A 13,172-nucleotide genomic window follows, 5' to 3' on the forward strand; every position below is an offset into this window, starting at 1 on the left:
TTCTGAATAATACCAAACTTATAAACTTGCTGCTTTCATAAAGAAATCTGTTTCCTTAACAGTACAACTACAAGGCAACAGGTAGAATACTAACTTTGAGCAATATGTCAGCATAGGACTGGAAGTTTAATTAACTTTTTGACTCCACTATAACAGGAAAGTTTCAACAATAGTGAATTCCTAATTTAGTTGTGAAGTTATTTCACGATCACCATAGCATTAAAAGAGAGTCATAAGTTTGCTAGTTAGATCTGTTAGTGATGTACATTGCAGTCTCAAGCTTTGAACAAGCAACAAACTTCGGACGAAATCTACTATTTTTCATACTGTGCACAACATTCTATATGATTGACATTCTTACCCGTGGAAACACAGATCAGCAAGTATGAAAAGGAACTGTGGAACGTTAATAATTCAGTTAACATTTCAGGAGAGTTGTATACGCTGCAAAAGAGGGGGAAAAAAAAGACATGTTACACTGTTGAATTTTGTTTTACAGAAACCAAGTTTGCTATTGCAGGGCTGCAAAATTGATAAAGCAACTTGACTGCACTGCTTAGTGACTATACCTTCTGTAGTAACAACCAGTGATATTTATGACAAGACAATTTTCTTTTGTAAACTCATGCTTCATAAATCATTACTGTCAAGCACTTTTCCATTTCTTTCATGTAACTTGCTTTTGCAACGTGGACTATGCTGAACAAGCAGTATTTACGGAGGGACTGGAATCACATGCAAGCCCAAACAGGCAGAAATGGCAGGTTTCCTGATCAATGTTAGTGAATGAGTTGGATTTTTAATGACAGTCTGACAGTATTCACAGCTATTATCTTATACAAAATAACAACCTTTATGAAATGAACTGGCTGTTGTGGAGATCTGAACTCAATGTTGGCAGTAGCTAGTTCACTACTATACTTTTTTTTGTAGCAAATCATAAGTCCTTTCTCAGCACACAGTAGCCAAAGCTTATCGGTTTCTGTTTCTCTGCATCATTTTTCTCGATGTTGACTATACAGTCTGGAGACTCCATGTAAAACTCATTTACACACTGCAGTGTTATTTAACACATACTTTATGTAAACTGCATGCTCCTCTTTCTAATTTTATTTCAGCAATCATGTTCCTGCAAATCCAAATTAGGTCAAGTTCTAATTCTCTATGTACATCCAGATAATTACAAGATTTTTCACTGCACTTGTGCACTCTCACACCCTGGCATACCGACATACAAACTGGAAACAGAAGTAGGCCAGTTGGCCATTCAAGCTGCTCGATCTTTCACTGAGCTCACTGTTGATTCGTTTGCATTCCAAGTTCCATATTCCCATTTGACCCCAATAACGTCTGGTTCCCTTGCCCAACAAGAATCTATCTACAGCCATCTTAAAAGTATTCAGTGTTCCCATCCCCCACTGGCATGTAATGCAGAGTTCCAAAGGAACACAACTCAAGAGGAAAATAACAACCCTCATTTTGGACCCTCCCACAAGTATAACCATCCTTTCCACTTCTACTTTGTCAAGATCATTCAGGATGTTATAGACTTTAATCAAATCACACCTCGCCCATCTACACTTTAGCAAAATAAAGCCCAATTTTTCTTCACTCTAGACTTTCTCTCTTCATTTACTGTATCGTAAAATGAATGTATTACAGATCTTTGTGAAAAAAATATTATTTGGAAGAGAAAGCAATGAAGTATTGTGAATCCAATCCTGGCACACGAAAGAAGTGGGGATGATTCAAAAACCTGCCCTTTTTTTTTTGAAAGAAGGCAGTTACAAATTCATCAGTCTCAGATTTCTGTTGGGCAAGGGAATCAGAAGTCATTGGGGTTAAATAGAAATATGGAACTTGGAATGCAAACATATCATTTTAGTTACAATAAAGTCACTAAAAAGCAAACAAAGCTCTGGATTTGTTTCCAGAAAGATAAAGGTGAAAAGCAGAAATGTTCTGCTGAACATGCATTAAACATTGGTTAGCCCACAGCTGGAGTACTGTGATTAATTCTACTCTCCATATTATACAAAAAGAAGAAAGTGCAAAAATTATTTATTTAAACAATACCAGGACTGACAGTTGACACCTACCAGGAAAGGGTGAACAGGATGGAAGCCTTTTCATGAGAGAAGGGGAGAATAAAAGATAAAATCTGATAGACTATTTCAAGATTATTGAAGAGCTTTATAGGGCAGAGGTAAAAAAGATGGGGGCAGGGCCAGGGGCAATGGCAATAAGGTGGTCTCTAATAAAATGAGCAGGAAATTTAAGAGGAATGTGTTTTATGCAGAGAGGTTTTAGAATGTAGAACTCGCTATCAGAGGAATTAGTTGATGTGGCCATCATAGCTCTGTTTTAAGGAGAAGCGAGATAAGGACAGAAGAAAGAAAGGTGTAGAGGGATCCCTTGATGAGATTAGATTAAGGTTGTTGAGAGAAGGCTGGTGTGGATCACAAGAACAAGAATAGACCTTTAGGATTTCAAGGACTGCTGCTATGCTGCATCTCAATAAATTTGAACTTCATCTCAGGGTGAAATCTACAGATGGATAAGTACTTGGCTGAAAGGGCAAATTGAAGATACTTGTTAGTGGAGGAAAGTGATGAGTGGCATGTCCTAGGAATTGATGTTGCTGCTTCTTGCTCAAAGTTTTAGTTCAAATTGCTTGGATTTTGAGATGACACCAAATTTGAGACAGCAAAGTTGAACCTGAGGAAGCAAACAAGGAATGACAAAGTGAATTAGTCTACATACATAACCGGAGCAAGTAAAATTTAATATAGACAAACTTAAAGTAATGTATCTTGGTAGAAAAGCAAGTGATACATGGTCCCAAAGAAGCTAAGTGTCACTATTCAGAGATATAGGGAGATCAATCTTCTTAGAACTCAACCTCGAGGAGCTTCAGCAAAATCGACGTTTCGGGCAAAAGCCCTTCATCAGGAATAAAGGCAGTGAGCCTGAAGCGTGGAGAGATAAGCTAGAGGAGGGTGGGGGTGGGGAGAGAGTAGCATAGAGTACAATGGGTGAGTGGGGGAGGAGATGAAGGTGATAGGTCAGGGAGGAGACGGTGGAGTGGATAGGTGGAAAAGGAGCTAGGCAGGTCGGACAAGTCCTGACAAGTCAAGGGGACTGGAAGTTTGAAACTAGGATGAGGTGGGGGAAGGGGAAATGAGGAAGCTGTTGAAGTCCACATTGATGCCCTGGGATTGAAGTGTTCCGAGGCGGAAGATGAGGCGTTCTTCCTCCAGGCGTCTGGCGGTGAGGGAGCGGCGGTGAAGGAGGCCCAGGACCTCCATGTCCTCGGCAGAGTGGGAGGGGGAGTTGAAATGTTGGGCCACGGGGCGGTTTGGTTGATTGGTGCGGGTGTCTCGGAGATGTTCCCTAAAGCGCTTTGCTAGGAGGTGCCCAGTCTCCCCAATGTAGAGGAGACCGCATCGGGAGCAACGGATACAATAAATGATATTAGTGGATGTGCAGGTAAAATTTTGATGGATATGGAAGTCTCCTTTAGGGCCTTGGATAGAGGTGAGGGAGGAGGTGTGGGCACAGGTTTTACAGTTCCTGCGGTGGCAGGGGAAAGTGCCAGGATGTGAGGGTGGGTCGTAGGGGGGCGTGGACCTGACCAGGTAGTCACGGAGGGAACGGTCTTTGCGGAAGGCGGAAAGGGGTGGGGAGGGAAATATATCCCTGGTGGTGGGGTCTTTTTGGAGGTGGCGAAAATGTCGGCGGAAGATTTGGTTTATGCGGAGGTTTGTAGTGTGGAAGGTGAGCACCAGGGGCGTTCTGTCCTTGTTACGGTTGGAGGGGTGGGGTCTGAGGGCGGAGGTGCGGGATTAGATTAGATTAGATTAGATTACTTACAGTGTGGAAACAGGCCCTTCGGCCCAACAAGTCCACACCGCCCCGCCGAAGCGCAACCCACCTATACCCCTACATTTACCCCTTACCTAACACTACGGGCAATTTAGCATGGCCAATTCACCTAACCTGCACATCTTTGGACTGTGGGAGGAAACCGGAGCACCCGGAGGAAACCCACGCAGACACGGGGAGAATGTGCAAACTCCACACAGTCAGTCACCTGAGGAGGGAATTGAACCCGGGTCTCTAGCGCTGTGAGGCAGCAGTGCTAACCACTGTGCCACCGTGCCACCGTGGACGAGATGCATTGGAGGGCATCTTTAACCACGTGGGAAGGGAAATTGCGGTCTCTAAAGAAGGAGGCCATCTGGTGTGCATCCACATCCCGCACCTCCGCCCTCAGACCCCACCCCTCCAACCGTAACAAGGACAGAACGTCCCTGGTGCTCACCTTCCACCCTACAAACCTCCGCATAAACCAATCATCCGCCAACATTTGCGCCACCTCCAAAAAGACCCCACCACCAGGGATATATTTCCCTCCCCACCCCTTTCTGCCTTCCGCAAAGACCGTTCCCTCCGTGACTACCTGGTCAGGTCCACGCCCCCCCTACGACCCACCCTCACATCCTGGCACTTTCCCCTGCCACCGCAGGAACTGTAAAACCTGTGCCCACACCTCCTCCCTCACCTCTATCCAAGGCCCTAAAGGAGACTTCCATATCCATCAAAATTTTACCTGCCCATCCACTAATATCATTTATTATATCCGTTGCTCCCGATACGGTCTCCTCTACATTGGGGAGACTGGGTGCCTCCTAGCAGAGCGCTTTAGGGAACATCTCCGAGACACCCGCACCAATCAACCAAACCGCCCCGTGGCCCAACATTTCAACTCCCCCTCCCACTCTGCCGAGGACATGGAGGTCCTGGGCCTCCTTCACCGCCGCTCCCTCACCGCCAGACGCCTGGAGGAAGAACGCCTCATCTTCCGCCTCGGAACACTTCAACCCCAGGGCATCAATGTGGACTTCAACAGCTTCCTCATTTCCCCTTCCCCCACCTCATCCTAGTTTCAAACTTCCAGTCCCCATGACTTGTCAGGACTTGTCCGACCTGCCTAGCTCCTTTTCCACCTATCCACTCCACCCTCTCCTCCCTGACCTATCACCTTCATCTCCTCCCCCACTCACCCATTGTACTCTATACTACTCTCTCCCCACCCCCACCCTCCCCTAGCTTATCTCTCCACGCTTCAGGCTCTCTGCCTTTATTCCTGATGAAGGGCTTTTGCCCGAAACGTCAATTTTGCTGAAGCTCCTCGGATGCTGCCTGAATTGCTGTGCTCTTCCAGCACCATTGATCCAGAATCTGGTTTCCAGCATCTGCAGTCATTGTTTTTACCCCTTAGAACTCAACCTGTCCAGTGTGGAACAGCATCAACAATCTAAATATTGTGCCATACAGGTCAAAATACAAACTAAAAATAAATTGTTGGAGAGACTCAGCAGATTTGGCAGTATCTGTAGAGAGAAACAGTTCACATTTGAGTCCAAAAAAATTCCTCTTCAGAACTGAAGAGACAGGTAGAAAAAGTGATAGGGTGATTTACTGTGGGAAAAGGTGGAATTGATCAAGTGGAACAGAAGAAATGGTCAGGGCAAAGTTAAAGGCCGAAAGAGGTTAGAGATCACAGGTGCCACAGTACAAAAGGCAAAGGGAATGGTAATGGTTGCAGAGAAGAGAGATAGGTCAGAATATTGGTCATCTCGCTAAAAGCAAAATCACAAATCCAGAGATTTGGCAGTGGGTTGACTCCACAAGGTTAAAAACTGCCTCAACAGAAAAGCAGCTGCTGTGTTGGCCTTCATCGGAGCACTAAAGTAAGCTTAGGACAAACATGCGATCATGGGTGAAAATGGCAAGTGACAAGAAAGTCAGGGTCATACCTGTGGACTGAGTGGAGGTGTTCCACAAATCAGTATTTGGTCTCCTTACTGTAGCGAAGACCGTATAGTAAGCAGTGAAAAAAGTAGACTAGACTGAAAGACACACACGCAAACTGCTGCAAAGGTGTGTTTGGACCTTGGAAAGTGAGGAGAGGGAAGGTGAAAGGACAAGTATTATTCCTCCTGCAATCGCATGGGAAGGTGCTAGGGGAGAAGGTTGAGGTGCTAGGGGACAATCGAAGAGTGGACCTGCATGTCACAGAAGGAATCATCCTTTCAAAGTGTTGACAGGGAGGGGAAGGGATGATGTTTTTGATGGTGGCATCATGTCATAGGTGACAGAAATGGCAGAGGATCCTTTCAATATGGATAAAGTGAGGTGGGAAAAGCCAATAAGGGAATCCTAACAGAAGCAGAGATGGGAATCTGGGAGAATGGAATGCAGTCCTTACAGGAAGCAGCATGTGAGGACAAGTAGTTGAAGTAATGTTGTGTGGGTATGCGATGAATTTCAACAACTCAATTCCAATAGGCTATCCCTGGAAATGGGGAGAGAACATAAAAAAGGAAAAGAGACAATCAGAGATGAACCAAGTGAAGATGAGGGAGGGGTAGAAATTGGTTGCAAATTGATGACGCTTTCTGGTTCTAGATGAGAGTAGGAAATGGCACCGACACAATCATTAATATACTGGAAAAAGTATTGTAAGAGGGGATGTGAGGACAACTGGAACAAATATTGCATAAACCTCACAATAGGACAGGCATAACCCGTGGCCACATCTTTTATTTGGAGGAGGTGAGACAAGTTAAAGAGAAAGTGGGAAACAAGCTCAACCAGTTGAAAGAGGCAGATGGTGGATGGAATCTGTTCAGATCTCCATTTAAGGAAGAAGCAGAGCGCATATTATGAAACTACACATTTCATTAGTCTTGTGAGATCTAGCACTTTGATTTGCTTGTTACTAGGTCCGTTGCTGCCATAGTAATGTGCCTGGCAAGAATCTTCACTCTGTTTATATAAAGAAGGGACGTGTATTTATCAAATTCTCAGGACCTCCATAGCATTGACACTCACTGAAGCACTTGAGAAATCCAATCACTCTCATAATCTCAGAAAACACAACAGCCAGTGACAAACAGCAGAGTACCACAACCAACAATGAAATATAGGACAAGGTTATCCAGTTCAGTGATGCTGAAGCACACTATGGGTGTGCACACTAAGAGATTCTCATGCTTTTTTTCCCTACAATACTGCTACAGAAGCTTTCCCATCCACCAGTCCTTCAAGATTCCAGATTTTACAGCTCATTTGAGTGCAACACTTCCGCAGTACAAGGTGAACATACCAGCCCAGATTGGGTGTTTAACCATGACTTTCTCACACAGGCAAGGCCACCATCGACCAAATATTGACACACAAAATCACAAGGTGTGACCTGACTATTTAATTGAATTATATTTTAACGTAAATAAGTTTGATATCTAAAATCGGAGATTAAGTTGAAAGAGTGCAAAGTCTCCTGTTTTTGTGTGCAAGAGTGTACTTAAAAATTAAAGCTTCAAGCCACTACTTAGTGGATCTGGATGTTAAAGCACAAAATTACAAAAGAATTAAAAGTTAGCAAGAGACCCTAACTGGAATGAGGTATTTTTCTGTGGTTTCTAGGCATTTTACTCTGTGCTAGATGCATGCTTTGCAAAACCTAAAGGTATTGCTGTGGAGTGTGGGTTAGACCAGTGAGCAGGGCCTATGAAATTCCTTGGAAGCTCAAATCATTTTCAAGGTCAGATTTTTTTAACAATTAAAAATGGCATGTTCCTAGCAATATAGGAAGGCCGATAGGCAGCTGGTTCATCCGTGACAGGGGAGTCCATCATCTCATATCTAGAACCAAATGAACACAGCACTCTGACAGTGACTGCATACAATACAATTTGGGTGGGTAGAGTTTATGGAAGATCTTGCAGCAGTAAAAATGATTTTTTTTATATGGGGGGGCAAAAGAAACAAATTAAAGAGCCTCAACCAATCTTTAAAAATCAGCCGCCCACTTACAACAAAGCATTTTAATGAGTCACCGCCAGTTATTCCTTGGGATTCTGGTTTGCTGCATTCCATAGCCATGGTCTGGCGAATTTAACATCTGCTACACAGGTTAGCTTTAAAATTGCATTCAGGCCTTACAGATTACATCAGATTCCATTTCTTATACAATAACAAGGATCATGCCCTGGTGCTCACAAGAGCCTTCTAGCTCCGGGATGATTACATCAGGCATAAAATGGGTAGTTGTTGTGCATCTAAACTTGGCCTAGTCTGTGAATTTGGACATACAACGGTCTACTCTTTCATCCAAATCACTTATATGAGGGCCAATACACAATCCTGAAAAATTTCACTTTTCACATTCGCCAATCTAGAAACTGATTTCTATTTTCTGTCTCCGACATCTCAACCAATAACCGCATCCATGGCACAAGACCACCTCCAATCCTGTGCACGCTCACTTTTGCTAATAACCTATTTCAAAATGATATGAAATGCCATCTAAAATCCACTTCCATGGACACCTCTCTATCGACTATATTGGTCACCTCAATAGTCTCAACTAAATTCATCGGCTCTAAATGTCTATCTTTCAATCAGTTTGTACTTGTTCATCACTCTGTAATAAACATAGGGAATGACAGAATTACTTAGCAGTTCTGGCAGCAACTGTGAGCAAAGAAACAGAGTTAATGTTTCAGGACAGTCACTTTTCATTAGAACAGAGAAAGGAAACAAGCAAATGTCCTATCTACTCTGATGGAAGGTTATCAACTGAAACTTTGATGCTACCTGCCCTGCTGGACATTTCCAAAAATTTCAGTCTTTGGTTTAGATTTCTGGCATATTCAGTTTTTGCATTTACTCTTTGCGTTCTCACTTTCATGGATATGTTCCAGCGACATCCTCACACCTGGTGTTAACCTATAGCTTATCTGTAGTTACAGGTAGTTCTCCTTTAATGCTGTAGATGCATTCCAGCGAAACCTTGCTTAATTGAAAATTGCTTAAATATAAATAATGGGGTCTGTGGGAAACTGGAGTTGGGGCAGACCACCAAAAATATCACTCACGATGGCTCTAAAATTACCTAAAATACAAAGTATTGCACAGCCCGAATGTAATTATAAATCATATTTATCAATGAAACAAAAGTAAATTTAACACAGTACATTTAAAAGTTATTGTTAATGCAGGGACACAAGGTAGTCATGGTGCATAAGGTAGACTCCCTCATTCCTGTTAAGCAAGCTATATCATGTATTCTCTCCTTATGCTCAAAACTTTTTATAATATTTAGCTTTTCTTCCAGCATTATAGCCTTTCTTTTGCGTTCATCACCTGCAATTTTATCACCAGGACACTTCTTGCTAACATTCTTGTCATTATGCCCCTCCATTTTTTCAAAAAAATGGGATAGTCTAGGAAAAGTGTACCTTTCACAGGAAGCTGCTTAATGTATATCTCTCAGAAAGCTACTGTCTCTACTGTACCTCTCACAGAAAGCTGCTCTGTCGGCAGCTGACATCAGCGCATATGCAGAACGAAGCGCGCAAAATGATCCCCGTTGGAATCGCGCTATTGCAAACAAAGATAAGGGTTCTTAAAAATACCGTTTCTTAGTTCCTCAGCGACGTTATAAACAAATTGCACTGCTGGACCGCGCATTATCCGAGAACAACTGTATGAGGTTTCCCACTCCTTTCTTCATGAACAATGGAATGAAATTCCTAATTTGCAATTTACCAATCCAAAGGAATGTCCCCTAAATCTAAAGAGCTTTAGAAAATTCCAATTAACAAATAAGAATTTTCCTCACATTTTCCAAATAAACGTTTTCAATAATCAATTGCATGATTTTCCCTTTAGGCAACTGACATTTTGACCTACTTATTTTAAAACACACAGTGATCAATCAGCAAGTCTCCCACTTCATTGCTGCCCATTTTAAACACATTCCCCAGAATTAGATAGTCACACAGTTGTGGGGATCCTCTGAAAATATTTACACATTCCTACTAAGGTCTCCTTGTAAATACAGGCACCTACATGAGAACCCTTTGCCTGTATTGATGCACAGCCTAAGGAATCTCCTAAAAATACCGACAAATGTACTTGCAATTTCAGAAACCCAAAAGAATAAATTCAACAATTGTTTGCATTCTTCATTTTGTCACAGCAAACAGCATAAGAAATCATATGTTATCAATGGAAAAAAACAAAATCTGATGGCATTTGAAAAGAAGTCTGCTTACAATACCACTGACTGTGGTCAGAGCCCCTTGTGGATCCCTTAGGATCTGCAGGCTCCAGTTTGAACAACTACATTGGAGGGCATAGGGGGTGAACTGATGTTGCAGTGTACAGAATTGAATCTGCACTGCAAACAACTGGACCTTAGGATACAGGCTTGAAATCACATCAGAACCTAGATGGATTAAAATTATTTAAAAACAGCAACATTTTAATATCACCAAGGTAACCCTAATTGCAATGCCTTTCAGCAATTTTTACATTAGACATGGGAATTGCATGGGAAACTCAACCTTCTCAAGTTAGTTTGTAGAATCCTTTCCATTATGAAATTAACAGAAAATTTTAATCTTTTATGTTTAACAATGACAAATGATATATGAATACACTCAATTAAAAGGGATTGGTGGTTAGACTCCTCTGGACATTGAATGTACAAATTAGGAGCAGTAGAACTCTACTGATGGGTGAATCCCGAACCAGAGGACACAGCTTAAAAATAAGGGGTAGGTCATTTAGGACAGAGATGAGGAGAAACCTCTTCACCCAGAGAGTGGTGGGTGTGTGGAATGCTCTGCCCCAGAAGGCAGTGGAGGCCCAGTCTCTGGATTCGTTTAAGAAAGAGTTGGATAGAGCTCTCAAGGATAGTGGAATCAAGGGTTATGGAGATAAGGCAGGAACAGGATACTGATTGAGGATGATCAGCCATGATCATATTGAATGGTGGTCTATTGTCTCGCAGCCACTTCAGCCTGTTCCTCCATTCTCTCAGGTCATGGTTGATCTGATACTCCTCTTTCCTGCTTACATCTGACAACATTTCACCCCCTTGCTTATTTTACCTGTTTTACAAGTGTTCAATTTGTTTGCTTCCAATGCCTTCTGAGGAAGGGCTTTCCAAAGACTTCTGACTCTTTGAAAATGAAAATTTCCCCTCATCTCTTTCTTAAATAGAAAAATTCTCATTTTTAAACAAGGATCCCTAGTTCTAGATTTTCCCAGAAGAGGAATTGTGCTTTCCACATCCAATCTATCAAGCTCTTCAGAATCTCTTTCACCTCTTACTCTTCAGTGGCTACAAGCTCGAGCTTGAACAACATTTCCTCATAATGCAACCCACCCATTCTAGGCATTAGAGTATCAGGAACCTTTCTCTGAACTGCTTCCAACGCATATACATCCTTGTTTAAATAAGGAGACCTATACTGTACATAACACGCAGATATGGTCCGATTGTATAATTGGAGAATGACTGAAGTGTTCTACACCCCATATAATAATAAGCTTCCCTAATTACTTCCTGGACCTGCATACTAACCTTTTTCATGTATTGAGACACCCAGATCCCTCTGCATCTCAGAGCTTTGCAAACTCTCAACATTTATATAACATGCCTACTTTTTATTCTTCCTGCTGAAATGCACAATTTCATATTTTCCCACATTATACTCTATTTGCCAGATCATTACTGCATGCTTATTATACTTTGTAAATGACTTATGCATTCTTTACAAATTACTTTCCTACCTATCTTTCAATCAACAGATTTACCAACTATATCTTTAGTTCCTTCAAAGTCTTTTTATATAAAATGTTGATATCTGAAGCCCAAGCACATCTTCTTACCTCTTGCCAATCATAAAAAGGATCATTTATGCCTTCTCTATGTTTCCTGTTAGCTAGCCAGTCAATACATGCCAATATGTGACCTCTACACCACTAGCTTTTATTTTCCCCAATAACCTTTGATGCAGATTCTTATTAAATGCTTTCTGGAAATTCAAGTACAGTACATCTACTAATTCCCCTTTAGCCACATGTTACATCCTCAAAGAAGTTCAACAAATTAGCTAAACATGATTCTAATTTATTGGACCCTTCCCTGAATTAGGGAATTTTCAAAAATTAAATATCAACCATCTCACTAGTCACTTCTTTTATGATCTGAAGGTGAAGTCCATTAGGACCCAGGGACATGTTTACCCACAGCTTCAACAATTTGCTCAATACTACTTTCTTGTTGATTGTAATTTTCTGGAGTTGCTCCTTCCCTTCCATTTCTTGACTTACAGCTATTTCTAGGATGCTGCTTGCATCCTCTACAGTGATGACAGATGTAAAAACCTTGTGCAATTCATGTCATCTTCTTATTTTCCACTACTAATTCCCCAAACTCTCTTTCTGTAGAACCAATACTCACTTTGTTAACTCTTTTACTTAGTAAATATCTATAGAAGCCTTTCACTTTCTGTTTCTGTATTTCTAGCTAGTTGTCTCATGTACTCTATTTTTTTGAAGGTGCAAAGATGTCCCTAATGACTGGGGAATCCATACCAGGGGTCACAATCTAAGGATTTGGGTTAGGCCATTTAAGCATGAGATGAAGAGAAATGTCTTCACTCAGAGTGGTGAGCTTGTGGCATTCCCTTCTACAGAAAAGTGGTTGAGGCCAAAACAGTGAATGATTTTGAAGTACTAATAGTTCTCAGGGCTAAAGGAATTAAAGGATATGAGGAGAATGTGGGAACAGGATACTGATCACATTGAATGATGGAGCAGGCTCAAAGGGCTGCAAGGCCTACTCCTGTCCCTATTTTCACTGTTTTCCCACCTTATTAATCTTTTAGTCAATTCTTTGCTTTGTTTTTAGGTTCTGTTCAATCTTCTGACATGCCAATCAACTTTGCTCTGCTTTTCCTTCAAGTTTGACAACATTTTTAACTTTTTAGTTAACAGCAGGTGAACTCCACCCTTGGAAGTTTTCCATTCTTGTTGGATATATTCTGTACATTCTGAAATATCCACTTAAACGTCTTTATCACTGCATTTATATGGATGTATCCCTTATTTGCCCATTCATTTTAATTGGCTTTGCTTTTGTGCTCTCAAAATTGCCCTTATTTAAGTTTAAAATACTACACTTGGACATTCCACCCTCCATTCAAACTGAATGTCAAATTAAATCATGTTATGATCACTGATACCTAGGGAAGTCTTCACTATTAGGGAATTAATTAATCCTATCTCACTGCACAATGTCAGGT

At 41.6% G+C, this 13,172-nt stretch overlaps 1 protein-coding gene across 1 annotated transcript in view; it reads right to left on the reverse strand.

Annotated features, from left to right (window-relative positions):
- tlcd1 (TLC domain containing 1) overlaps positions 1–13,172 on the reverse strand; it is a 45,861-nt gene that overhangs the window by 30,602 nt on the left and 2,087 nt on the right. Inside the window, exon 2 of the mRNA XM_043718393.2 lies at positions 362–444. Within this exon, the coding sequence (XP_043574328.1) occupies positions 362–444 (83 nt within the window). The remainder of the gene's footprint in view (positions 1–361; positions 445–13,172) is intronic.

This window comes from Chiloscyllium plagiosum, unplaced genomic scaffold (assembly GCF_037043375.1).
Source record: "Chiloscyllium plagiosum isolate Xiang-an unplaced genomic scaffold, Cpla_swu_hap1 HiC_scaffold_31, whole genome shotgun sequence".
NCBI classification, from domain to species: Eukaryota; Metazoa; Chordata; class Chondrichthyes; order Orectolobiformes; family Hemiscylliidae; genus Chiloscyllium; species Chiloscyllium plagiosum.